The 27236-nt window shown below is 36.9% G+C and overlaps 2 protein-coding genes across 2 annotated transcripts in view; both read right to left on the reverse strand.

The window, feature by feature from the left end:
• spata6 (spermatogenesis associated 6) overlaps window positions 1–8995 on the reverse strand; it is an 11105-nt gene extending 2110 nt beyond the window's left edge. The window contains exons 1-10 of the mRNA XM_016230899.1: window positions 8901–8995; window positions 7461–7598; window positions 7309–7357; window positions 7162–7203; window positions 6585–6709; window positions 6290–6370; window positions 3958–4212; window positions 3014–3131; window positions 1779–1819; window positions 1551–1664 (exon numbers count right to left, since the gene is read on the reverse strand). Coding sequence (XP_016086385.1) covers window positions 1551–1664; window positions 1779–1819; window positions 3014–3131; window positions 3958–4212; window positions 6290–6370; window positions 6585–6709; window positions 7162–7203; window positions 7309–7357; window positions 7461–7598; window positions 8901–8990 — 1053 coding nt within the window. The 5' untranslated portion in view covers window positions 8991–8995. The remainder of the gene's footprint in view (window positions 1–1550; window positions 1665–1778; window positions 1820–3013; window positions 3132–3957; window positions 4213–6289; window positions 6371–6584; window positions 6710–7161; window positions 7204–7308; window positions 7358–7460; window positions 7599–8900) is intronic.
• A 1929-nt stretch (window positions 8996–10924) lies between these two features.
• The window catches only part of LOC107603279 (cytosolic carboxypeptidase 6-like), a 409489-nt gene continuing 393177 nt past the window's right edge, over window positions 10925–27236 (reverse strand). The window contains exons 12-13 of the mRNA XM_016296044.1: window positions 12102–12198; window positions 10925–11304 (exon numbers count right to left, since the gene is read on the reverse strand). Of these exons, the coding sequence (XP_016151530.1) occupies window positions 11208–11304; window positions 12102–12198 (194 nt within the window). The 3' untranslated portion in view covers window positions 10925–11207. The remainder of the gene's footprint in view (window positions 11305–12101; window positions 12199–27236) is intronic.

The raw sequence follows: 27236 nt of genomic DNA on the forward strand, positions 1-27236 counted from the left end.
ATTATATATATATATATATATATATATATATATATCATTTTAAATATACATAATTTAAAATATATATTTGTATTTTTCTGATTATGTTTCATGTATTGCTTATTGTATATATGAGAGAGAGAAAAATCTTTAAGAATAAAAATGAAGTTGAAAAAAATTAAAGGGAAACCAAAATCTATACTGAAATAAATACCAACAATACCATCTTAAACCACTAGTCTGTGCTGTCGCCCTTACATTGGAGCTCTGTCATCTTGGGAAATACGACTTGAAAAAAATTCAGACCAGTTAAATCATGAAGTTAAATCACAAATACACGTACAGAGACATTTATCTCCAGCCCTGTAGCAAATGCTGATATTTTCTTTTTATGCATCTAAATATGCCACAAGAGAGAAGCTCAGATGAGGAATTACCCAAACATTTGAGCCGTGTCCTTGGGTTTACAATATCAAAACCTGTGCGTGAATAAACTAGCAATATATTAACTCACTGAGCTTGTTAAAAAGATAGAAGAAGAGAATTAATTAGAATTTTTATGAAAAGGAATATAGAGGTAAAAAGACCAGCAGATCTGTATGAAAGGTCATGCATCACTGTGGTTCTTTATCTTTAATGGCCGTGGGCCATAAGATGGTCTTTATAATTACCATACAAGAAGGCCAGAGAGGGCCAGTCTGAACTTTTGAAACCATAATTTCTTTCACTTCCCCCCATCAGCAGCTCAAAAAGTCGTGCCTGATCTGTCATTGTGTGAATCTGTGGAGCGAGCCTTAATCTCCGGGCCTGTGACTCCGGTCATGCTTTCCATTGACAATAGTATCACACATTTCCCACAATTTACTCTCAAGACTTAGATTGTCTATTGATTTGAAATGTTTGCTCATGCTCGTGCGGAAAAGGTGCCGGTGGTAGAGAGACTAGCAAACAAACAAACAAACAAACATTTGGCGGTTTCGCAGCCGATGTTCAGATCAATGACAAGGGTCTCTCGGAATTTATTAAACTGTGCGTCGGGTCAAACGCATTAGATCTCACTGAAACCCAATCAATAGCATTTCCCCTTGTTTTCTCAGCAGCTTTTCCCCCTTCTCATAAGTAATGAACAAACATGACCAAACATCAGATTCTGTCATTTGAAAGTGAGGCAGTAAATTCATCTTGTCTGTTGTGTGTGATCACAATATAGATTTGTGGAATGGACGCTCTGTTTACTGGGCTTTGTTTTTATGAGCCGCACATTTAGTCAATACCACGTAATTGGAAATTCACAGGAAAAGGGCGAAGGGGTAGCACTAGTTTCGCTCACTGCACCTTTATAGTTTTGAGAAAAATGCATATAATAAAATATGTATTTTGGCACAAGCATGACATATAATAAACATATTGGAAGGATAAGTAAGTATAATGCGTATGTACGTTGGTCCTAATGAAAAAAAAACAAAAACAAATAAATCCAATGACAAAATCGAACAGGATGACAAGAACAAAGGCAGTCTGCGTTAAATTGCTTTGCAGCAAACAGTGTAAATGCAGAATAAGTTGTGTTAAATGTACCGTTCTCTCATGGAAGAGCGGGTCAGGACTGGACTCTGATCTCGGAGCGTGCTGGACACAGGGGTGGAATGATTTTTGGGGGATTTATTTTGAAAACTTCTGGCTGTCTGCGTGGATGCCACCCCAAGAGATATAGTGGAGAAAACAGGGTCAGAATGGGCAAGGATTCCCGTACATTAATTGAACTGTAATTTGTTCAAACCAAACACTTTCTAACTTACATGTGACGGCTTTGATCTAAAACTTCCAAGGAGAGAGGGATCTAGAGACATTTTGTGGGAAAATATGGTAAAATGCATCCTCCACAACACACAAAAACACAGCTGATAACACTTTATAATCAAGAATCGATTCAAATACTCAAAAGAAGGATATCTCATTTAAAAATCTAAATCATTTACTCACTGACATGTCGCTCCAACCTGACTTTTTTTTCAGAACACAAAAGAAGCTACACTACTGTTCAAAACTTTTTTTTATTTTAAAGATTTTTAAAAAAAAAGTTAAATTCTCACTAAGACTGCATTTATTTGATCAAATGTAAAACAGCATTTAGAGTAAAAACAGTAAATTATTGTGAAGTATTACTGCCGTTTTAAGATGTTTTCTATTTTAGTATATTGTAAAATCTAATTTATTCCTATGATGGAAAAGCCATTACTCCAGTCTTCAGTGTCACATGATCCTTTAGAAATCATTCTAATATGCCGATTTGATGCTCAAGAGACATTTATTATTATTATCAATGTTGAAAAACAATTGTGCTGCTTAATATTTTTGCGGAAACTGTGATACATTTTTTTCAGGATCCTTTGGCGAATAACAGTTAAATTCTCACTAAGACTGCATTTATTTGATCAAATGTAAAACAGCATTTAGAGTTAAAACAGTAAATTATTGTGAAGTATTACTGCCGTTTTAAGATGTTTTCTATTTTAGTATATTGTAAAATCTAATTTATTCCTATGATGGAAAAGCCATTACTCCAGTCTTCAGTGTCACATGATCCTTTAGAAATCATTCTAATATGCCGATTTGATGCTCAAGAGACATTTATTATTATTATCAATGTTGAAAAACAATTGTGCTGCTTAATATTTTTGCGGAAACTGTGATACATTTTTTTCAGGATCCTTTGGCGAGTAACAAGTTCAAAAGAACAGCATTTTTATTTATTTTTTTTAAATAGAAATCTTTTATAACATTATACATGTTTTTACTATCACTTTTGATCAATTTAATGTGTCCTAGTGGAGTATTAATAGTAGTGTATTTTGAAGAACTGTCTTTGTCCATACAATTAAAGTCAGTGGGATCCAAAACAACACTGGACCCCACGAGTCATTCCTTTTTCAAAATATCTTCTTTTGTAAAAGAAAGTCATACAGGTTTGGAGCAACATGAGGATGAATAAATGCCACAAATAGATATGTAAAAACACAAATATTATAGTAACCTGTGTGGTCTGTGGTGTAGCTCCGTGATTGCAGACGTAGGGGGCTTCTTTTAGTAGATGACTGAGACATAAGACACATGGAGGATTCCATCAGTGGCGTGTTTGGGCTTCGGGGCACCTGCAAACAGAAGATGCAATCAGCTACGCTGCCCATTAAAAGAGAAATACTCGCTCATCTCTGATTTAGCAGGTGAAGCGACGTGCATCAACACTCCATTGACACACGGAGTATTGATTATTCAAATGAATTTGACTTTCATTTCAGAGTTAATCACGTTTTTCTAGGAAGGTGAAAGTGAGGAGAGAAACTTCAGAGGGAAGTTACTCAGACTCAGGTGTCTTGTGTATAAACTCAACTCTCAGACTTCAATTAGTCCAATTGAACTTCATTTAAATAGTAAAGTGACCAAGCGAGTTAATGAAACAAGCTATTTAGTTTTCGTGCAAAACAAGCGTGCCGACTTTAAACACACATAATATAATCTGCTGAAATAAGAGGGAAGAATTTGCTAATCACGGCCTGACTCTTAATTACTTAGGTTAATTGTAGCCTGGGGATTTTCTTTGAAACGGCTACCCACTTTTTAAAAGGCCTGTGACAGAAAATGCCATGATGATATCAGACACAAATCCAAGAGCTGCCTTTTATCCCATGACAGCTTTGATATTTGCACCCCAGGATGTACTGTTGTTTTAGAAAACATGGAAAAGAAGCAAGAGGGGGAATTTATGCTTTTACTTCAGTCACAAAAACCAGTAAAGATTTTGACACGGCTGTCTGTCTCCTGTAATCAACATCCTCAGAGAAGAAATATTACAATTCACCTACATGTTAACAACATGCAGCTGAACTGAGCTACTGTTCCGTGTCACCGTGATCATTAATCAAAGATGAAAAGTACACAAACTCTGCTTGTATTGTTTCATCAGTCAATATGACCCACCACAAATGGAGCCCGAGGGACCGTCTCTTTTTTAAATGTGTAGGGCCCCAGTTTGAGGTTGCTGAGTCGTTGTCTGGCCTCCTCAGACAGCTGACACATCTTGCGGTGGGTGTAGGGTGAAGGAGCACGGCTTTGGGATGACACGGTTGGCTTTTCGTATCCACAGGATGGCGCTGTGACTGGCTTCTTCTTCTTCTTCGAGTCTGCAGGGCAAGTACTCACACTACAGGGCTTACTTGAGGAACGACCACATGACTGGATAGGAACAAAGACATATTCACTGAAAATAATTCATAGTTGCAGTGTTACCATTAACTGAAATTAAAGGGATAGTTCACCCAAAAAGGAAAATTCTGTCATTAATTACTCCCCCTCATGTCGTTCCAAACCCGTAAGACCTTCGTTCATCTTCGGAACACAAATTAAGATATTTTTGATGAAATGTGAGAGCTCTCTGACCCTCCCATAGACAGCAACGCAACTGTAATGTTCCCAGGTCCAGAAACGTAGTAAGGACATCAGTAAAACAGTCCATGTGACATCAGTGGCTCAACCTCAGTTTTGCGAAGCTACGAGAATATTTTTTGAGCGCAAAAAGTTTTTCCAACAATTCTTCTCCCCCGAGTTATGTCTTCCGCAATTTTAGAGAGTATCACAACACATACGCACGCTTTCCCTTAAGCATAAACAACGCCGATTACGCAGATTACGTTCATGCACTCGTTTTCTCCCCTGAACGTAAACAACGCTGATTACGCTCTTGGGTACTCTCCAAAATGGCAGAAGACGTAACTCGGGGGAGAAGAATTGTTAAATAAATTGTTATTTTAGTTTTCTTTGAGCTTAAAAAGTTGAGCCACTGATGTCACATGGACTGTTTTACTGATGTCCTTACTACGTTTCTGGACCTGGGAACATTACAGTTGCGTTGCTGTCTATGCAGGGTCTGAGAGCTCTCATTTCATAAAAAATATCTTAATTTGTGTTCCGAAGATGAACGAAGGTCTTACGGGTTTGGAACGACACGAGGGTGAGTAATTAATGACAGAATTTTCATTTTTGGGTGAACTATCCCTTTAAAGCTAAAACTATTACAAAATTGTTTTTGTTAATGAAATAAAGTTTAAATAAAATTAAATTAAACAAATATCAGATGAAATTGGTAAGAGTTAAAGTACTACAATTACTAAAACGGAAATTTAAATAAATTGAAGCGAAATAGAAATATAAAAAAAGAGAACAAATAAAGATGGCAAATGCACATAAAACTAAATGTAACTAAAATGTAAAATTTAAATTGAAAACAAACAAAAAAAGCTATTTCAAAATATTAAGAAATACTACAATAGTATGTAAATAATACTAAAATAACACTAACAGTTGTACATGAACAACATTTCATTCAAAATATTAAAATAAAATATTCAGTCAAAAATAATATTATATATATATATATAATATTATTTTAAGTCGAGATTTAATTAAATTAAACTAAGTGGCTTTTTCTCCTTTTATTCTTCTTTCCCTCTCTCTTTTCTTTGGACAGAGGGACAAAGAAGCCATTTTAAAGCAGGAGTCGTGCTTGTCTGATGTGATTAGTGGCTCGGCTGGTGTTGGTAATGGAAGATAAAGCCGGATGTCCTTGAAACAACAAAGCCAGCACCACAAGTAGCTTATTAAACAAGAAACAAGCACCGTTCAAATGCATGCAAATCACACAGAGAAAGCCCGCTTTACAGAATGCCGTGTCAAGTCCGAACTAGAGAGATCCACAAAGGGAAGACTCGCACATGAAACGGGCTCAATGAGATGGTCAACAGCAGAAGCGGTCTAACGAGAGTCTGAGAAACTTGACATGAAGGATACAGACTCAATCAGCGAATCTAAACGGACTGAGAGGTCTGTGAGCATTTAATGGAAGAAACAAATTGGACCAGTCAAGTCCAACTGATCAGCGCCGATCCGAGTAGAAACGAGCCAATTCTCTGCAATTACCTGCATGGTAAAAAGAACATCCTGAAAGGGGGCGTGAGGCCACTAGAAGGACAGCAGAAAGTGGCACAGATGGTAACAGACAGTTTGATTGACAGAGAGACCCATTGTACTGCTATGTACATCTAAAAAAAGCCTTCATTTGATCCTTTTCGTTTAAACCTCAGTGTTTCTTTTCATTTAGCATCACAAATAATTGCTCTGTTCCACAACATAATGGGCAGAAGCATCATGCAGCCGTTTCAGAAGCCAGGCGCCTATGTAGGCAGCGCACTAGCTTTTGGAACGGAGCAAATACCAGCTGCAATATAATGGCAATAATAAAAGCGCTGAGACTCACAGACATGGCAGGCTGACCATGTTTCACATCACACTCCTCAATAATAGACGTCGTTGAAAACTCCACTTTGGGAGAGATTCCCTGAGGGAACGAGACAGGAGAGATAGAGAGCAGAAAAAAAATTACAAAACTTTTCGAATGATGAAAAGACAGAGGGCAAATGCAGATAATAACACTCTTGGCAGATCAATTTACCAAAACAATCTACGTCTTCAAGCAAATAGCAGGAAAATGGGACCGGCTTTTAAGATGCATCAGAGATATGACAAAAACGCTGAGAGGAAGACACACGCACGGGGAAGGAGATGGATCTCTTCATCAGAATCTCTCTCTCTGGGCCAGGGCTTCTGGGAGTCAAACGGGGGCCTGGATACAGAAACTCCCGGGTGTCTTCTTCAAACGTGGCCAGGATCTCACCCTCTGCACAGTCAAATAGAAATGCATGATGGAATGGTGAATTCTGTCCGTTTTTCTTGACAGCTCTGGGTAGTTGTTTTTGGCCAATAAAGTGGTTTCTTTGCGTTTTAAAGTAATAACGCAAAAGAAACTAATGAGTGTCAGATTGTGTGCAAAAAATAAAATACAAATTTAAACCCAAGAGACCTCCATTGAAAGCAGCATGATTTATGCATTCTTTAATGAGAGTGCTCGGTCCAATAATGTATGTATTCCCCTGCTGATGTTGGTTAATTTTTGAAATTATACTAGCAGGTCTGAGAATTCAGCCGTTGCGTCAACTGCTAAAGCTGGAGCCTTCAATCAAAGCCGAGCTCAAATGTAATGTTTTCAGTTTACTGCACTATTTTGGAGAACTCAATCTCCAGCCTCAAATATCTGTCAGTGTTACAGCTGGAATGGATGTGAGATCTTACCTGGAGGAATGAGCTGAATGAGCTCTAAAGATGTTGTATCATCTGCAGTGGAGGAAAACCACATGATGGAAAGCTATATAAAGTTTATCGATCTGAGGTTTATGAAAGAACACAGGACAAACTGAAGACAGCCAAAAGGATTCTTACTCTCCAGATGCTCAGCTACAGCAGCCGGGTCAACTGCTCCCACAAAGGTCTGTCGAAGAGAATGGGAGAGGATAGAAAACAAAGAAATCAGATAGTAAGATAGCATGTGTCACAGGCTGAAATTAATCAAAGCCATTTTAATAAAGTCTTACCTTCACAAACACCATTTTTTCATGTAGCCGCAGAGGGAAAACTGGAGGGACACACTTGGACTTCTGATACTGGCCCATTATCCGAACACTCACATAAATGTCTTCTTGGGATGGTAACACTACCCCTGGACAAGTTATCTATAGGGGGAAAAACATTAAAGGGATCATATGATGCGATTTCAAGTTTTCTTTTCTCTTTGGAGTGTTACAAGCTGATTGTGCATAGATAAGATCCCTGAAGTCTCAAAACCAAAGATATATTCTTTATCAAAGTTAAGACTCTGCCACACCCCCCCTAAAATGGCTCGTTCTAACACACCCCCACATATCTACCTCACTATGTGGAAATATTTGCATAATGCGGCCCAAATGTTCATGCAAAGTCTGTTACATCAAATACACAAAATAATGATCTTTAAAAAAAGCATTATATGACCCCTTTAACATGGTCATTTTGCACCAAATTTTATACCATTATATTTTATATCAACTTTCACACACAATGCCGCTCTTTTAGCTTTCTATTAACAATGCCTCTCTTTTGAGCTTTCGATTTATCAAAAAATCCAGAACATTTTTTATCACAGTTTCGACAAAATATTAAGCAGTACAACTGACAAAATGTTTCTTGAGCACCAAATCAGCACATTAGAATGATTTCTGAAGGATCATATGACACTAAGTATGTAATGTATGATGCTTCTGTAATGGATGATGAAAATGTAGTTTTGACATCACAGGAATAAATTACATTAAAATAGAATTTTAAAATACATTAAAATAGAAAACAGTTATTTTAAATTGTAATAACATTCACAATATTACTGTCTGTTTTTAGTGTATTTTTAGTCAAATAAATGCAGCTTTGACATGAAACCTGAAAAAAATCTTACCGACCACAACTTATCATTTTACACAAACTTACATATTAGATAATAAATATCAATTCATTGTCATTCCACATTGTCTTGCTTCTCTCCGAATGTAAATCAACCACTTCCTCTTCCTAGTCACGTCATGTGGATGTCTGAGAAGTGATCATTTCGATAACAGTATTAAAATAATCAACAAAAAAATCCTGGAGATCAGAAGATACTTTTTTTTTCATATTCATGATGCAGTATAGGAAAAATACAAGATCGGTCTGAATTCAAAACTAACACATGCTAACAGCTTGTCTGAAAATGGAGGAGTTTGCATTTGCATTGCTTCAAATAAGCACATCGGAGACTGGAATGAATGCAAGAGCGTTTATTAACATGGCTCTGCTTTTTTGCAACTTTGACTGATTGCTGATGGACTGACTCAGTCATCCGTGATAGCCACTTGTTGCTAACAGAATGCTAACACGATAACTTCTATCATAACACACGCAAACAGGAATATTTATGTTGTTGTTCAGCGAAAAAGGCAGAATGGGACGCGGGCTAATGTACTTACAGATTGGATATCCAACTCGACAGTGCATTTGAGCGCTTTTTGTCTCATTTGTGAGGCTGAAGGCTTCTTGGGCGACGTTAGTCCACCCATGTTTTTTTTTAATTTGGTTGCTATGACAACAGCCCAAGCGGCCTCTGCTTTGAAACTGCGAGGAAATGACGACACGATCAAGTGACTAAACAAATAGAAAATCTTTCAAATAAACATAGAGGAAATAAGCTATTGTTTTCAAGGCGGAAGGCAGGAGTTCAGCTAGAGATGAGTTCAACACTCCCTAAAACAATAGTCTGAAAAATAAAATAAATTGTAAAATAAAAAAAAAATATATATAATATACAATTAATATTTGTACACATTTTGTTTGATTTAACCTTTACGTTTATTTAATTTTTTTTACGTATATTTACGTTTTATCTTTTTTAATTTATTTTTTACTGTTTATCCTAATGTACTCTCATGGTTATATCTGAAAATCGTTAAAACCAATTAAAAATAAATAAATAAAATAAAATAATTTTTTTATTTCTCTAAATTTAGACGTAAACTATGGATGGCTCCTCATTTTCATGGTTAGATATTTAAAACTAAAGCTACAGCTGCTGTAGCTTTAATAATAGTGAAATAGATTTCCTTTTTCAATTAATAATCATTATTTGCGATAACTGAATGAATTACTTCATAAAACAAATAACTAAAATTAAAAGAGCAGTCTTAACAGGATATTTCTAAACAGGACAAAAATTGTTAAATGCTGAAGGTTTAACCCAAGATTTGAGTTAACTCTGTCAATCTTGTAAAGATTTGGTAAGAAAATGCACAGTTATGAGTGTTTGGTCTTTCAGAACAGCTGCATTTCAAGTCAGAAGGGGCCAGGAATGATTTGACACATGAGGACATATTCAGACATGGGTATGTGAAAAGTAATGACTATTTTTCAAAATGTAGGGTGAAGGGAAGTAGAAATTCTAAAAGTGGGGGACATTAGTTCATGAAGTCTCCGTTTTAAGCTGCTTATAATGATGTCTAATGAAGGAGCTGGCCTCGAAGTGAACCATACCACTGATGTGCTGAGACGGACCTCACAGAGAATCACAGGGGCCAGTTAACTTGTACACAGGAATGGACCATGTTGATGTTTAAGAAGGGAAATGCAAACAGTTCACAGCAGCCTTAGGGCAATTAGGATGTGTTTGTGGCTGTGAGGTGAGCCAAGCATAAAGGACTAATGGTTTGAGGCTCTGGTTAAAATGACAGCGCAGTAGGGAGGGGAGGCTCTCCATAAGCACAAATGCTTTTAGGTATGACAGTGCCATTACCTGTGTGTGTGTTTGTCGAGATTCTGTAGATGAATGTGTTTTCTCATTCACATTAGCTTTCGCCGTCTTCTCTTCTACCATCTAAAATGCAAGTCATTTGTTATTGCCTTTTCTGACTGATTACCTCAGTTATTCCGAATGACTGGCCTGAAAAATACACACTGCTTTTCACACCTCTTGACTGATAGCTTGAGCCATTCAGTATTTTTGCACCCTCACACTGGGTTCTGTGTGCATTCATTGTGTGTGGACAGATCAGACTTTGTTTGGAGACACTGTGTTACAGGTTTAACAGACTCTGTGTTAGAGTACTTTGGTGAACAGCAGACAATGTGTTGATGCTTATTGCCCTGAGATTATGATGAGAGGATTAAAATGCATTGTTTTTTAACAGCATTTCAAAATTACTTCTGCTGGATTTTCCTATAAGCACTTAATAATACACTGGAAAGCCATTTTTTATCAAACACTTTATTAGAAGCAAATTTATGAACACAAAGCATGAATATAATAAACCATTACAGGTCAACTGCTTTATATTTAAGCAATTTTCAAACATTCAGGTTTGAAGAAACAACTCAAGATGACTATCTAGACAATTAAAGAATTCATAAAAGTAATCACTTTATCAGAATGAGTACAGCTGAGTGAAATACAATTTCTGAACTGATAGCAGGCAACTCCAAATGCAAGGCAAAGAAAGTAGTTGGTATTCAACAAAGCACTGAAAAAACAATAAATGTAGCCAGTGGGATAATTTACAGTTGATGTTTTCTCTGTGCAATATCTCACAAGTGAGAATTAATACCGAAGACTTATTCACAGTTGTTGAGTCCTATCACCACATAAAAACTTAGACAACAAATATCTGGTGGATTGCTGTGGGCTGATATGAAAATGCAATTTGCAAGTGGACTGTGGTTCACAACGTCCTAGTCGAGGTTGTGATGCTCACTGAGGTACCGTACAGTATTCCTTGTTCTCTGTGTGTTCAGTAATCCCTGACTCCATGGGGTTTTCTGTCACCTTTAACCTTCCCATTTCCAGCATTGTTTCCTTGATAACTGGTGGATGTTCCATCGAAAGGGCTGAAAGTCAGAAAGGATGTTTATTAGAGGAGTTTTGTAGGAATCAGAAGTTCAGGGTTGATGAGCCACCCCTTGTTTCGAGGTAACCATATAGAAAATAAAGCATGTGACAGTATTTACAGGAAGAGACGATCATTTCATTTATCTGTGAGTGCACACGGTGAAAGAAGAACATAATATATATGTGAATTCCATATTATATGATGATTAAGAACAGGGATTTCCCAAAAAAAAAGGGAGGGAGGGGGGGTCGCGAGTTGATGAAAAGCTAATAATTAAATCATGAAAATGTCAAATTCAAATATAAAATTGAAAAATAAAACAAAAATAATAATAAAAAAGATAAATTATTTAATTTGTTTAGTGCATGTGGCTTTCAACTGAGCATGTGAATGTGTTGTTCAATTATTAAAATATTAACTTCTATACTAAAATATTTCAGTTCAAAAAGTTTGGGATGATGGAAAACAAATGTTGAGATGCATTACAGTTTAGCTGCTCTCATAAGAGGACATGTAAAAACTAAGCAAAAATCTGCAAGTTATCTGTTGTGTGAAGCATTTAACAAAACATTAAGTGGTATTAACAATTTAAGCCAAAAAATTTCTCCTGATTAAATATTGCAAATATGAGAGTCAATTAAGTAATAAAAATAGCTCATCTTATGGAAAGTGTCTTTTAGTTGGACTGTAGTATAAACTCACTATCTATGCAATATTATTCATAAGGATATGGAAAACAAAAACAAACCCAAGATCATAGACATTGCTGTGAGATGACGAAATATGTAATTGCACCTGTTAATGTGTCCTGTGAGCTTGCTTTCATCTATCAGGTTGTTCAGTTTGTAGTAATCCAGGAAAGTTCGGGCCACGTTTCTACCAAGCTTCATGTCTGTATGAGAAAATTAAGGAACCTTCGAGATCACATTACACAGATAATTACTGTACAACTACTGCACCTCTCAGCTGTGAAAACACTGATTTAAAAAAAAAAAAACACAGATATTTTTTTTTTTTTTGCTCAGAAAAAACAGCAATATAAAGTGACCTTCATATGCAAAAATATTCGTCTTTTGACTGTTTTATTGTCATTGGTAAAAACTTGCCAGCATTTAAGAGTCAAATACCCACGGCAGCAGTCTGTCTCTGTATTCCTAAAGAGACAGTCGACAACAAAGCAATATTGGAACGCCTCCTAGGCCCCGGCACAGTTAGAGCGTCAGATGCCTCAGAACCTTTAAATCTCTGTTCTGACGTGTCACTTTTAATTGAAAAATAAATAAATAAATAAGAGCCTGATTTTCTCCAATCTCGTACCAACGCGACCATTTGCAGTAAATAACTGGCCAATACCCAGCAGAGCACTGCGGAGAGTAAATAAGCAGGACAGGAGAGCCAGCGCTCTCAAATCAAACGCCTCTCAGTCAAGTCAGCCAAAAGGAAAAAAATGCATCACATTCCTGCAGTTACTTACAGCCGGAGCTTTATTTAAATTCATGCATCTACTCCACAACCCCCCCCCCCACAAGCCTTTCTTCCACCGTGCCCACGTTACAGAGCACATCAATTACCAAAAGCACTGCATCAAAGAGCTGTGAGGGCACTTACAATGCAGCTGAAAGAGTGGGAGCCGCTTAACTCCAACAAGCCAGACGAACGTTAAACGGAAATCATTTTCTTTTAACCTAAAGGAATAGTTTAATCGCAAATGAAAATTCTGTCATCATTTACTCACCCTCGTGTCGTTCCAAACCCGACTTTTTTTCTTCCGCCGAACACAAAAGGAGATAAAGAATGTACTGCACATTTTTTCCATACAACTACACATAACGGAGACTGGAGCGTTCAAGCTAAAGGAAAAAAATGCATCTCATTCCTGCAGTTACTTACAGCCGGAGCTTTATTTAAATTCATGCATCTACTCCACAACCCCCCCCCACAAGCCTTTCTTCCACCGTGCCCACGTTACAGAGCACATCAATTACCAAAAGCACTGCATCAAAGAGCTGTGAGGGCACTTACAATGCAGCTGAAAGAGTGGGAGCCGCTTAACTCCAACAAGCCAGACGAACGTTAAACGGAAATCATTTTCTTTTAACCTAAAGGAATAGTTTAATCGCAAATGAAAATTCTGTCATCATTTACTCACCCTCGTGTCGTTCCAAACCCGACTTTTTTTCTTCCGCCGAACACAAAAGGAGATAAAGAATGTACTGCACATTTTTTCCATACAACTACACATAACGGAGACTGGAGCGTTCAAGCTTCAAAAAAAGATGTAAATGCAACAAAGAAGTAGTTCATATGACGACAACTCGGATGACATACAATATAATGATCATAAATGAACAGTGGACTGATGTCCAACTGAACAAATCATTGTTTTGAGTTGGATCTTGTTTTGGCTGATCTCGTCCACAAAAGTGGTCTGAATGACTCATTCCAAAATTGGCCTGATAAAGTTCACAAGTTCAATCACTGACTCAATGATCTGCTCAATGATCAGTGGTTAACATCTCACTAAAGATTAATATTATAAGTGAATAACAGCTTCCATTTGTGTTTGTTTCTCACAAAATATACATAAAGCATGAGTCATATGAACTACTTTTGTGATTCATTAGCTTCTGCATCTTTTTTGAAGCTTGAAAGCTCCATTACGAAAGTGAAAGAAAGTGACGTGTAGACAAGTATGGTGTCCCATACTCTGCATTTAACCCATCCAAGTGTTCACACATCGCAGTAGTAAACACACACATGGAGCAGTAGGCAGCCATTTTTGCTGCGGCACTCGGGAAGCAGTTGGGGGTTCGGTGCCTTGCTCAAGGATCTCACCGTGGTATTGAAGGTGGTAAAGAGCACAAGTCATTCACTCCCCCCACCTACAATCCTTGCCGGTATCAAGACTCAAACCCACAACCTTTGAGTTACAAGTCCAACTTGCCAACCATTAGGCCACAACTGCATTTACGTTATTTTAAATATATTCTTGTGTATTCCACAGATGAAAGTCAATCATACAGGTTTGGAACAACATGAGAAAAATGTTTTAAAATTTATAGGTGACATGTCTTGAAACTGTACATTTTTACAAGATTTCAAATAAAAGCTTGATCTTGTGATCTAGATCATACAGTCTGTGTGTTATGGACTGTGATGGATGTCTGTGTTGCAGGACACTAGCTCAGAACTGATGGTCCATCATGATCTGATAAGGAAGGTTTTCTCCAGCTGTGTGTTGTGGTTAACGGGCTGCTCTTTTGGGGCTGGACACTGTTGATGAATGAACACAGAGGTGTTATTTTTCACCTTTGGCTGTCAGCCCTTTACTGATGTTCTGAGATGACATGTCTGACTGTCAGGGCTGTTGAAGTGAAACAAGAGCCCTGGAAGAAAAACAAGGTGCAAAGCGATTCAGTCGTTTTTTATTTTTATTTTTCCAATTTCTTCCAACAGTCAAAAATCTCCCTGGTCACATAAATCCCAAGGCCATGGCTGGAATCCTATTAACCAAAGCTGTTAACTCATAAACAATCCCTCCTTGATGGGAATGCATCAACCAAAGGACTTTCTGTCATGTCTCGTGCATGTAAATGACACACACATATTCACACCCTAAATGACAATTCAATCCATTTTCTACTCTGATTTACTTGTGCACTACTGTGTTATTCATTACCGCATCAATCGCCAAATATATTATGACCATTTGTCAGTGAAATAAACAGGCACTCGACATGACCTTGATGAGCAGAGAGGTCAAAGCGTCTATGTTTAAATCTTCCATTTGGGCTCTCGGATCCAGCCGTTTGCTCATCACCCCCCCGCTCTCTGTGGCCTTGACAGCCACTGCAGTGTATGGAGCCATTCTGGGTTCCATCCTTCACCCAGCGGGCTGATGGGAACTCTCTCCATGACTCTAGCCCCTGTCTTCACACCCCATCTGGCCAGGGTTGCAAACACTGCAGCCCTCCAAAAACAACAGCTATTTTTGGATGCCAGGCAGGGAAGATGGCACGGTTTACTTTGAAAAAATGACACAGAAGACATGGCATTTCTGTTATGTTTCTAATGTGCACCGTACAGATTAAGCAATGGCGTAAAAGACCGCAAAGAAAATGGCTACTTCAATGGTGCTCAATTGGTTTTGCTTTGTGGTGACTCAACACAGTACCGAAATAGTTTATTATGCAAAATATTATAATATGGACATGTCTTAAAATAATAATAATAGTAAATTAAATTAAACACGATATTATTAAAAAAAAGAAAAAAAAGGAATTACTGAAATTTATAATGTTAATAACACTAATAATAAATGAAAATAAATATGACAATATTATAAGAAAATAAACTGAAAAATTAATGACTTAAATGTATAATAATAAAAAAAAATTAATGATTAAGATAACAGTATGAAAAAGTAAATAAATTGTTTGATTAATAATAATTAAAAGTTGTTTTTAAAAATAATAATACAAAATAATAATCATTATATCATCCAAAATAATATTACTATGCAAAATTAAACATGTTACATATAATAATAATAATAAATTAGTCAGATAATATTATGCAAAATTAAAAGTATTTTAAAATAATGATATGCAAAATTAAAAAAAAAAATTTGTTTTCTCAAATAATATTATAATATAATAAATAATAATAAATCCCAATTAATAAATCAAACATACGTTAATAATAATAATAATAATAAGTAGTTTTTATAATAGTTTAGCACTTCTTAGAACAGACCAGCAATCCATTTTTGATTTGCAACCCACCAGTCGAGAACCACTGGCCTGGTCTGGCAGAAGTAACAAAATATTACGCCAAAGTGTCCTCAAATCTCTCTTATCCATGACATCTTTGCTTTGACCTCGTAAAAACTTTCATGCTTCCCCTTGCTAAACAGAAATTCTTCCAGCGAGCTTGTGTGTGTGTGCGTGGAACCCTGACAGAAATAGCCCGGGACCCTGCCGTGTGCAGATGGCCTCTCCACTTGTGATGTCACATCATACCCATTTATAACAGGAAATATGTGATGGAAGGTCTGATGAGGAAGAGGAGAAGACTTCATCAGCATCACAGTTGTGAGCGGGACTCTCCTGTGCTCTGATTGGCTGTTGGCCACGGCCCAGCAACAACCAGAATGCATAGAACAACCTGGAAGCGGGGGAAATGCGAGGGACTGCCAGAATGTGGGATGTGGCCTGTGGAGGGCCGGAATTTTCCACCGTTCCACCAGAGCTGTTGCATAATAATGAAACATGAAGGTTAGGCATCCCGTGTCGTGAAGTGGTCACGATCACATAACAGATGCCAGACTGCAAAAATCATGAGACAGAATTACCCTTCACATTTAATCACTCAGATGTGAAGGGAATCCTAATAAATGGGGGAAGTTTTCTTTAGAAGTAAACAGTTTAACATCATGAAAATAACCCTATAAACCAGATGTTGTCAGTCATTTTTATAAAAAAAAAATGGGTCTGTGACTATTTCTCTGCAAAAATTCTCACAGGCATTAATTCTCACAAAAACCAACACATTTTACTCTACTATTCATTCTTTATCTATTTTATTATTACTAATGTACACATGTAAATGTCCAATCTTTAGTTGAAAGAGAACATCTCACCCCCTTCTGTAGCATCCAATATGGATTGTATTTGGTCTTAATGCAATCAAGAGTGCTGGATTCTGCACAAATAAGTGCAAGCTGACAGTACCAGCTGTTTTAGGGCACTCAGTCTGTGATTCTTATGCATATTTACCCTTTGCAGCAGCTGGCTAAGTTCACCTTTGTGTCTATTTTAGCCTGCATTTCACATAATATTTTATGAGATGCTGCATATTTAATACCTAGGAGTAACCTAAATGATTAAATATAAAGCAGTTTTATTTGTACCTTTATGAAAATTTACTATATGCATTAATAGAAATACAACACTTCAAAAGGCTGTAAAGTCTAAAATCTCAGCATGTGTCTTCACACTATGTTCCAGAAGTCTGGCGGTTTCAGTTAACAAATTAATATGCACAGATTTTTCTCAGATATGTCATAGTAAGATTAATTTGCACAATGTTTCACACTGTGCAACATATTGTGCAATTTTAAGTGTTTTTCATGTAAAGTTGATTAAAATACAGCTAATTCTCTACGTCTAAATAGAAATTCCAACAGAAATGTATGCATACTGTACATTGAGATAATGTGAGTAAATGTTTGGAAATAGCAGCATGAATTAAATAATTATCAAGCAGTCAAGTTTTCAAATGCTCTTTTGAGCTATAGAGCCTTCTATGACTTCAGTTTCCTGTGGGCTTAAATGGGTTAAACAGTCCGAGTCATTCATGCGTGTGAGGTTTTTAATGTCATCGGCATACGCTCGGATGTTTGGATCGATTTCCGTCTTTGTTGCGACTCAAGGACAGGTCTCCAAGGGGGTTGATGAGACAAGACGGAGATGGACCTTTCCATGGCCTGACAAATAATTTGTTTTCCAGACTGTGTATTCGCACGCAAACGCTTCCGCACAGACAACCGGGCAATGATGGCCCAATGACAAGAAACAAGGCACCCTGGTCTGGAGCCGGCCGTGTGTTAACAAGCAGACAAATTATGGACAAGAGTGGCATCAATAGAGTGGAGTGACAGGCCTGTCACTGGGGTGTCACAAAGTGCCAATTAACAATGCTAATTAAAACAGTAAACAAGAGCACATAAAGCACACGGGCATTATCTCCCCTCTGCTCAAACTCCCAGTAAGGACCTTTCGTCCGGCCTCTGTAGGGCGAAACCGAAGTTAACAGCTGTAGAGGACAAACTCGGGCTTTGGAAGTGCATTTGGCAGGAATCCGAGCAGGAAATTTTAATAATGCTTCCTAAGTGCCTCAACATTCATCTATGTAATCAAATACAACGTGTCACACACACATACATGCATCCAGACAGTCTGCATCATACATGATGTTACTCAGCAGACCAATCGCTGCCATTTTCCCATCAGAAGGCCCTGGTAGTGTTAATAGGAAGGAGATGACCATGAGCAGTGGTGCTAAAGGGCTGAGATGAGCTCTCTGGTATGAAGTATTGGCTTTAAGAGCAATGTAGATGTACAGTGTCTGGATTGGCCACAGGCCGGATGCGACTGCATCCACACAATCAAATCCATTTCATGCCATAAAGCTCTCAAAGACCAGAACACTGCCGTATCTGATGACCTCTCAAGACAATCAACTCCATAGATAGAGAGCGAGAGAGAACCATATCCATTCTGTTATGACCATTAGAAGTTTCTTAACTCACACTGGAAAACACTGAATACATCTAAGCCCATTTAATCCATCAGCCAAAGAGTATAAAACAATAATCTGATTGAGAACTGACAACTGATGACAGAAAATCTCCTTTCTAGACATCCAAATCCTTTTAAAGGGATTGTTCAGCCAAAAATGAAGTTCTGTCATCTTATATTCCGTTTTATATTCCTAACATTAAATTGAAAAGTGTTTAAACTGTTTTTGTCCATATAATGAAAGTCAATGGGGTCCAAAAAGCATTGGACTGACTTTCATTGAATGGACAAATGAGACATTTGCCAAGATTTATGTTCTATACAGAAGAAAGTAAGTCATGAAAATTTGGAACAACATAAGTGTGAGTAAATGACAATTTTATTCTTGGGTGAACGGTCCCTTTAAGTGTTCATAATAGTAAGTAATTAAAATCTTAATTTATCACTGCTGCAGACATGCTACGCATAAAAATTAGGAACAGTTAATGAGGCATTAAGAGTGCTGCAGTGAGGAAGCCACTCTGAAACTGTAGCTTATGAAGTTACAAGCTATTCATAATTTCATTTAAATACAGCCAAGCTAGCTTTTTTTTTTTTTTACTCACACTACAAGATAACAAAAAGTAGCTAATTACATTGAAGCTAAGGGGCATTATCTTTTAAACTATATAATTATCAGATTAAAAGATAATAAAGGCTGATTTAAGAATGAATTAGAGTGACAGCATCAAATTTAAATAAATACCCTGCCATGCCAAACCTTTCTGGCTTTTTTTTTTCTTAATGGAACACAAAAGGAGCAATTAACTGGTTGCTTTTTTCTATACAACTGCAATAAATAGAAAATTAAGCTTTCAAGCTTGAAATAGACACAAAAGCACGAAAATAACAAAAATGCTGCGGGAATGTTAACAGATAGCTTTTCAAGTATTTTAGACCTTCTTGACTCTTAACACTATCCTCAAAATCTGAAAGGCTGAGAAAAATGTTGGGTAACACTTTACAATAAAGTCTCATTTGTTAACATTAACTGCCTAGTTAACACAAACTTAAAAATTAACAATACTTATACAGTATCTCTTAATCGTAGTTAATGGTAATTTCAACATTTACTAATACATAGTTAGCAAACTAAAATAGTTAACAAACAATGCACAACTGTAATTTATTATCTAAGTCTAACAAATATTAATGGGTATTGTGAAAAATATTCCTCATTGTTAGTTCATGTTTGCTAACGCATTAACTAAAGTTAACAAATGAGACCTTATTGTAAAGTGTTACAGATTTTTGTTCCAGGATCAAGAAAGGACATTGATCCTGGAATATGTCTGTCTTAGGTTAATCACATTAAGCCTTCTGCGAAGCATGCATGTGATTTCCACAGTCTTGCTGAGGCCTGTGTATCCCTGCATTGTTGTATTACAGGTTACTGATAACTCAATTTTCTGGAGTATTTAAAGACCTCTCATCCTTTTTAGTTTGATTGATAGGGCTACATTTCAAATATACAGTATGAATATGGTCTTGTATTGTCATGTTTGAAATGCTATTATTTGGCATCCAAAAAAGGCCCTTCTTATGCTCTTTACTATAATTCAGGCCATTGTTCGGGCTGATCTCATGTCAGCCATTGGCAGTTAACTTGAGGACCAATAGAACTGTCTTTAGAAAAGGCTTTGACTGATGTTAAAGGCAGCTGGATCCACTGAGCTGCCTGATCCGACATTGTGCCTGTGCTGGATCACTTTATATGTACGGTTCGTTCTCAAGACAGCAGTGCAACATTTAAGCTCGCTGGATCCAAACCGAAGCGTCTGACATTGAAGGGCGGTGCTTGATTGAGTGGGACTTTTATAGCTTAGCCAAGGGATAACAGCTCTCTCAGTAGTCGTCTGTTGCCTAAAGGACAAAAGAAAATGGCACGGTCACCATAACACGGTGCGGGTTTTCTCTCTCACGCTCCTTCTCTCTCTCTCTTCATTGATGACGGGAAGTAGAAGACTTGTTAACCTGTCAGTCGGTAAAGGGCAGAGGCAAAATTATTATGAATGTCTCTCTGAAACATTCCCCATTTCGGGTGTCTAGCACTAAGCCTAATACTAAACTTTACCCAAAATATTCGTTCAAAAACCACATCTTTAAATGCCACTGTAATTTTAATCAATCTCCAAGCACAGCTTTGATTATGTCATTGAAGATATTCACACAGATATGATTTAGCCAACTAGAATATGTTTTTGGGTAAAACTTTGTTGGTCCTGGAACAACATCCCTATATATATATATATATATATATATATATATATATATATATACATACACAATCCAAGAAAAATGATTGCTTAACCCTGACCAGTTTGTCAAGTTTTGATGGATACCGTAATTAGGCATATGGAAGGTTAACTGATTAATCATTAAACAACAAAAGAATACTTTTCTGACCAATGCTAGTAATTCAAAACAGTACACAGTTTTAAAAATAAACCGCTAAACTGATGGGTTTACTATGTATGGCAAATTACAAACTAAAACAACATAATTTCATCCCTTAGGATGACTAGCTATCGTAATTCTAATCGATCCCCAAGCACACTTTGCTTATGTCAAGACAAATATCTCCAGAAAAAGTAAATCAGAATGGATGTGTCTGCACCACAGATGTCTGCTAAACTCAACAAACCAAAACTTTATTCAACATTTTCTGAAGTTCTTAGGACGATGGGCTCTCAAAGTGATTTGAAAGTCAGAGAGTGAGCTCGCTCCATCAAAGCATCCAGCTGGGTGTTGAACGAGATCCCAGACTCACTCGGCGCTCACCTGTTTTCGACATTCTAACGATGGTGTATCATCAGAACTTCTCTCTCACGTTTTCAAATGAATTCGGGAACAGCACGACTTGGACAAAAAGCATTCCATTATCCCTCATCAATTAAGTTGTTTGATTGCAGATAAATGACGATGAATATGAAGTGAGATTACTAACAAAAGGACATCATTAAACTGATCAACTTTAACAACAGTTTGGGCTGTTCTATAATTCAGTGATTCCCAATCAGGATGTACTTTTTAAGGAAATAATATATATATATGTGACCCTCGACCACAAAACCAGTCTTAAGTCGCTGGGGTATATTTGTAGCAATAGCCAAAATTACATTGTATGGGTCAAAATTATCGATTTTTCTTTTATGCAAAAAATCATTAGGATATTAAGTAAAAATCATGTTCCATGAAGATATTTTGCTAATTTCCTACCGTAAATATATCAAAACTTAATTTTTGATTAGTAATATGTAACCCTGGACCACAAAACCAGTCTTAAGTCGCTTGGGTATATTTTTAGCAATAGCCAAAAAAACATTGTATGGGTCAAAATTATCGATTTTTCTTTTAAGCCAAAAATCATTTCATGTTCCATGAAAATATTTTGTAAATTTCCTACCGTAAATATATCAAAACTTAATTTTTGATTAGTAATATGCATTGCTAAGAACTTAATTTGGACAACTTTAAAGGTGATTTTCTCAATATTTTGATTTTTTTGCACCTTCAGATTCCAGATTTTCAAATAGTTGAATCTCGGCCAAATATTGTCCTATCATAACAAACCACACATCAATGGAAAGCTAATTTATTCAGCTTTCAGATGATGTATAAATCTCAATTTTAAAAAAATGTACCCTTATGACTGGTTTTGTGGTCCAGGGTCACATATGTACGTGTATATACATATAATATCATAATAAACATTAGGGTTAGGTTAAAATAATTTACTTAATATTAAAAACTACTATTATTAATGCACTTAGAAAGATAAATATTGTTTTAAATGTTTTAATAAAATTTTTCAGTTAACACATTAAGCTCCTTATAAGGTAAGGTAACCACTCTCTATGCTGTCAATCTAAATGAATAAGAAGTCATAACCACCTGCAGCAGCTTCATACAGAGGAACCTTGCCGCCACAGGCATTAACCAGCTTATATCACCCGGGGGATGCTGTGACGACGATAAAAACCAGTTACAGGTTACCAACGACTGGGCCGTGCATCCATCATAAATTTCCTTGTTTTGTGTGGCATTACAGTTGGTGATAAATCATTAAATGTGTTAAATTATTCCCTCAGTGCTGCTGTTCTATATTGCCGATATGCTTGGTATAATGAGACAAAGGTGGAGCAAAAATGAGAGGAATTGAGCCATTTGACTGAAGGATCTTTCAATGTCTTCTGTCATGAAATACAGCTTTAGGGAGCATGGTGAGATCTCTATCCAGGTGGTGCCACTGTCAACATTAGCAGTACATTATGCATGTGTGTATAGGTGTGTGTTTGTTTAGTGAGGTTAGGAAAGGTGAATGAATTCCTTTGCAGTTAATTATAATGTTGTCATTGTTTTGGTTTTTATCGGGGAGTGAAGTCATGTCTGTAAAGGTCTCTGCTGATAATTTGCACGCTCCATAGACCTGCCAACTGGCCTGTAAAAAGTGGCATGTCACATTCTGGTAACCTCTTTGCCCCCAATCTTTGCACTACATACCCCGGCAAATACCCTTCCACTACTGGAGGCTGACACCCTCAACCCTCCCGTGCCACACACACACAAACTAACACAGCCTCCCAGATCTACAACGAAATAACCTTTAAAAAGTCATACCATATTCAGTTTTTCCTCAATTGTTTAGAATCTAAATTCCATTCTATTACACTAACAATTTAAAACCAGAGGTTTTAAAACCTTTTAATGCCAAAGACCCCAAAATATGATGAATGCCTTGCAAACGATATTTTCTAAAATATAAAGGTAGCTACAGAATATATTTTCAGAAAAGGGTTATTTTAGTATCACTGACATACTATTATAGTTTTGATTAATATTTTGAATCAGTTATTTTAATATTTTCAGTTTTCACTTTAATTTGAAAGTTTTAGCAATTTTATTTTGTTTTTGTCATTTTAGTAGTTTGTCTATATAGTTTTAATCAATTTTATTTCAGTTTTAGTTATTTACATCAAGTTAAACTAAATTAAAATGAGAAATGTTTCCTTGGATGAATTATTATTATTTATTTATTTTTTAACATTTTTTACTTTATTTTATTTTAATTAACATCTGTTTTATTTAAAGTAATGAAAATGTCTTTTTTATTCTTTTAGTTAACTATAATAATCCTGTTTTAGGTTCTTTTATGCAAAATTTATAGTTCTTTAAAAATTTTAAATATAAATATACAGGTGCATCTCAATAAATTAGAATGTCGTGGAAAAGTTCATTTATTGTTTTTGTTAAATGTGAGCCAAAATCATCATAATTAAATAACCAAAGACTTAAACTACTTCAGTCTGTGTGCACTGGATTTATTTAATACACGAGTTTCACAATTTGAGTTGAATTACTGAAATAAATGAATTTTTCCACGACATTCTAATTTATTGAGATGCACCTGTACAGTATATACACACACATAATGATATTCTCACTATATGAAAGGCTCATAAATGTCTGTGTGTGCCCAAATGTGTACAATGTTCTTCCGTGGCAGGTTACTCATTAGGCGCGTTTCCATTACCCTTCAAATTGCGCAAATTGAAATTGCGAATTGTAAATACGCCTAATGGAAACGCGTCAATTTTGCAAAAACGGCCATATATCGCAAAAATGTTTTTACGCTTGCATGAGGTGGTTTTTCAGGCAATGCGAAAAAGGATTAATTCGCAAAACTGCAATGGAAACGGCTTTTTCGCATTTACAGGTCACATGGCGTATGTCATATGATCATTCTTCAATGTACTATAACCTCCAAGAAATACTTCATAAGTGGCGCGCTCCAGTATAAGGGGCTTTCCCTAATATTAATACTTAGATAATTTACACTGCACACGACTGCGGTGCAGTGTGGCTCTGATACGGTCACTGAAGCTGATTGCGGCCACTCAGTGCTTGTGTTTATGTTTTTATACAGTCTATGGTTTATTCCAGCCGCACCACGCACGTTTCTGAAGCGGCTCTCTTTGCTGCTTCTGTAAAGATACACGCATAAGCCTCCTTTGAATAAATATAGCCAAAATCCGTCAAATCCCACCAAAATCCGTTGCCATGACTTATCGCGAGAGGCAAAAGGTTACGTTTTAGCCACATAACATTAGTTAATGGAAACGGCGTCATTTCGCAATACTTTTTTATAGACATTCAGAAAATATCCCCAAAGTTTTGCGCAAATCTGTAATGGAAACGCGCCAAGTGTTAGCTTGTGTTTTGCACAACTAATAAATAGCACAGCCCACAATCAGCTTTAACCTGTCGCTACTTCATGGCACAGCTGTTTTAAGTGATGGGGAAAAAATGCTGTTTCAAGAGAGGCCTCACAGGTAAGTTATGACTACAGCAAACTGTAAATTGCCTTTTTTGTTGTTTCTATCTTTTCTCTGTCACTAAGGGAAAATAATCTGCAAGGCTGTGGAGTAATTCTACATGGATGGGTTTCTTATTACTGCGACTGAAGCGGCTGGGCCTTGGAGATGACAGCCCAGCGAGGCAGCAGGCAAGCGGAGAGAAACAGTGAAAGCGATGAGGCATCAGTCAGCAGCTTTACTGCTCGCTCTGAGATAAACCCCCAACAAATAAATAAATTAATGCAAGAGACGCCTGTAAATATGAACGTCTAGCAGCTGGGTGCGTGACAGAGCGATACAGGGGTGAAACGCTCACACATGAGCGCGCACACACACACACGCTCAAAGTTCAACCAACCTTTTTCCGTTCACTAGAGGGCACTTTAGCTACACACATCTGGAGTTTGCATAGACCTTTTAGCCTTCGAATTCACTCCTTTATATAAAGTGGATTTTAACCTCGCACAGAGCACAAAAAAAAAAAAATAATAATAATAAAATACCAGTTTCCCAATCGCTCTCTGGTTCTCTATTCATTGAGAAAGTATTATCTTACAAAAAGGTGTTGATTTAGGGTCTTTCATCTCAGCCCCCCTAAATATCTGTGATTAACTAAGCCATACATTCTTCAGTAATCAGTCATTGAAAGTACTTATTAAATATTATTTATCCATCTAGTCAGTGCTGAAACCGGTCAGAGCTGACTCTGAGTGGCAATAGTTGACAAGCGCACACACCTGCACACAAGTGTGTTGTGTGTGTTCCGGGCAATTGTTTTAGTTGTTGTTTTAAATTTTAGGTATTTCAAGTCAGCCAAACATGATTCAAACTCCCATCCTCTTCCAATTAAAGGAATAAATATTCTCTAAATGAGTCCACCAATTGCCCCTGATCTTACTAATGGATTGTATACCTGTTGGTGTTTGCACAGAAGTAGATCTACATCCTCACACCACATCCTCATTGACACGACTCAACGACAAGAGCGTTTCGGCGCACTTCCGTTAGCCAGCTGACGTCTCTCATGTGTCTAACAGCCAACAGGGTCAACAAAGCCTCGCTCTCTGATAACGATTCCTGAAATAATTAAGAGATCAATGAGTGAGCATTGCTCTCGGTAAATAAGGGGATAGAGTTGTATGACCAGCATGCAGCTTAAACGCAGGGAAGAGAGCCAAGCTTCAATAGAGTGACATTATCACCCCAACCTTCATTATCGAACCATGACACCACCCCAGTATGTCGCTTGGTGCACCTACATTGGAGAGATAATTTCAGAAAGTGAGACAGCAGCACAAGTCATTGGCTTTTGTCTACCGAGCTGCAGCATCGATTCGAGAAAATCGGGTCTTTACACCAGCCATATGTTCCTCATGAGGGGGAAAATTCAATGAGAGTGGAGTTCTCGATCGTTCTAGTTGGAGCAAGAGTCTTCAGGGAAGATACATAGTGACCAGGCTGTTTGCTTCTCACTGAACAAACCAACTCACAAACAACCTATAACCAACAGGATCCAGCTCCACTTCAAAGCCTATCTGTCAATAAAACAACCTGTGGTTCCTGTATCTAAACACCCAGAACTTAATCAGTTCACTAGACAGAACAACTTTGTAGAGGCAAAACAAAATGAGAAGTTTGTCCTTCATCTGTTCATGTTATCTTCCCTTGCTCCTTCAGTCAGAAGGAGACTTCAGGGTCAGAGATACCCGAGGAGAAAGTGAGAAATAGAAGTGTGCAAGGTGGTCTATAAAAACTGGAGAAATATATCTGTTAGCATTCCCATTAATCTCAATGCACACAGTACCAAATCCTTCACTAGCACATGACGTGAAAGGTAGTAGACAGGGCAAAATACAGTATATAAACAAATATATATATATATCTTGCTACATATATATACAGTGGGTACGGAAAGTATTCAGACCCCCTTACATTTTTCACTCTTTGTTATATTGCAGCCATTTGCTAAAATCATTTAAGTTAATTTTTTTTCCATAGTATGTTTTTGAAAGAAGAGGTTGCATTTAATCAAAAACATTAATATTGTGAAATATTTCAAATAATTGTTTCCTATTGTAATATATTTTCAAATGTAATTTATTTCTGTGACGGCAAAACTGAATTTTCAGTATCATTACTCCAGTCTTCAGTGTCACATGATCCTTCAGAAATCATTCTAATATGTGGATATGCTGACATTTCTTATCATCAGTACTGAAAACAGTTGTGGGGCT

Source organism: Sinocyclocheilus grahami, unplaced genomic scaffold, assembly GCF_001515645.1.
Source record: "Sinocyclocheilus grahami isolate Dianchi unplaced genomic scaffold, SAMN03320097.WGS_v1.1 scaffold16.1, whole genome shotgun sequence".
NCBI classification, from domain to species: domain Eukaryota; kingdom Metazoa; phylum Chordata; class Actinopteri; order Cypriniformes; family Cyprinidae; genus Sinocyclocheilus; species Sinocyclocheilus grahami.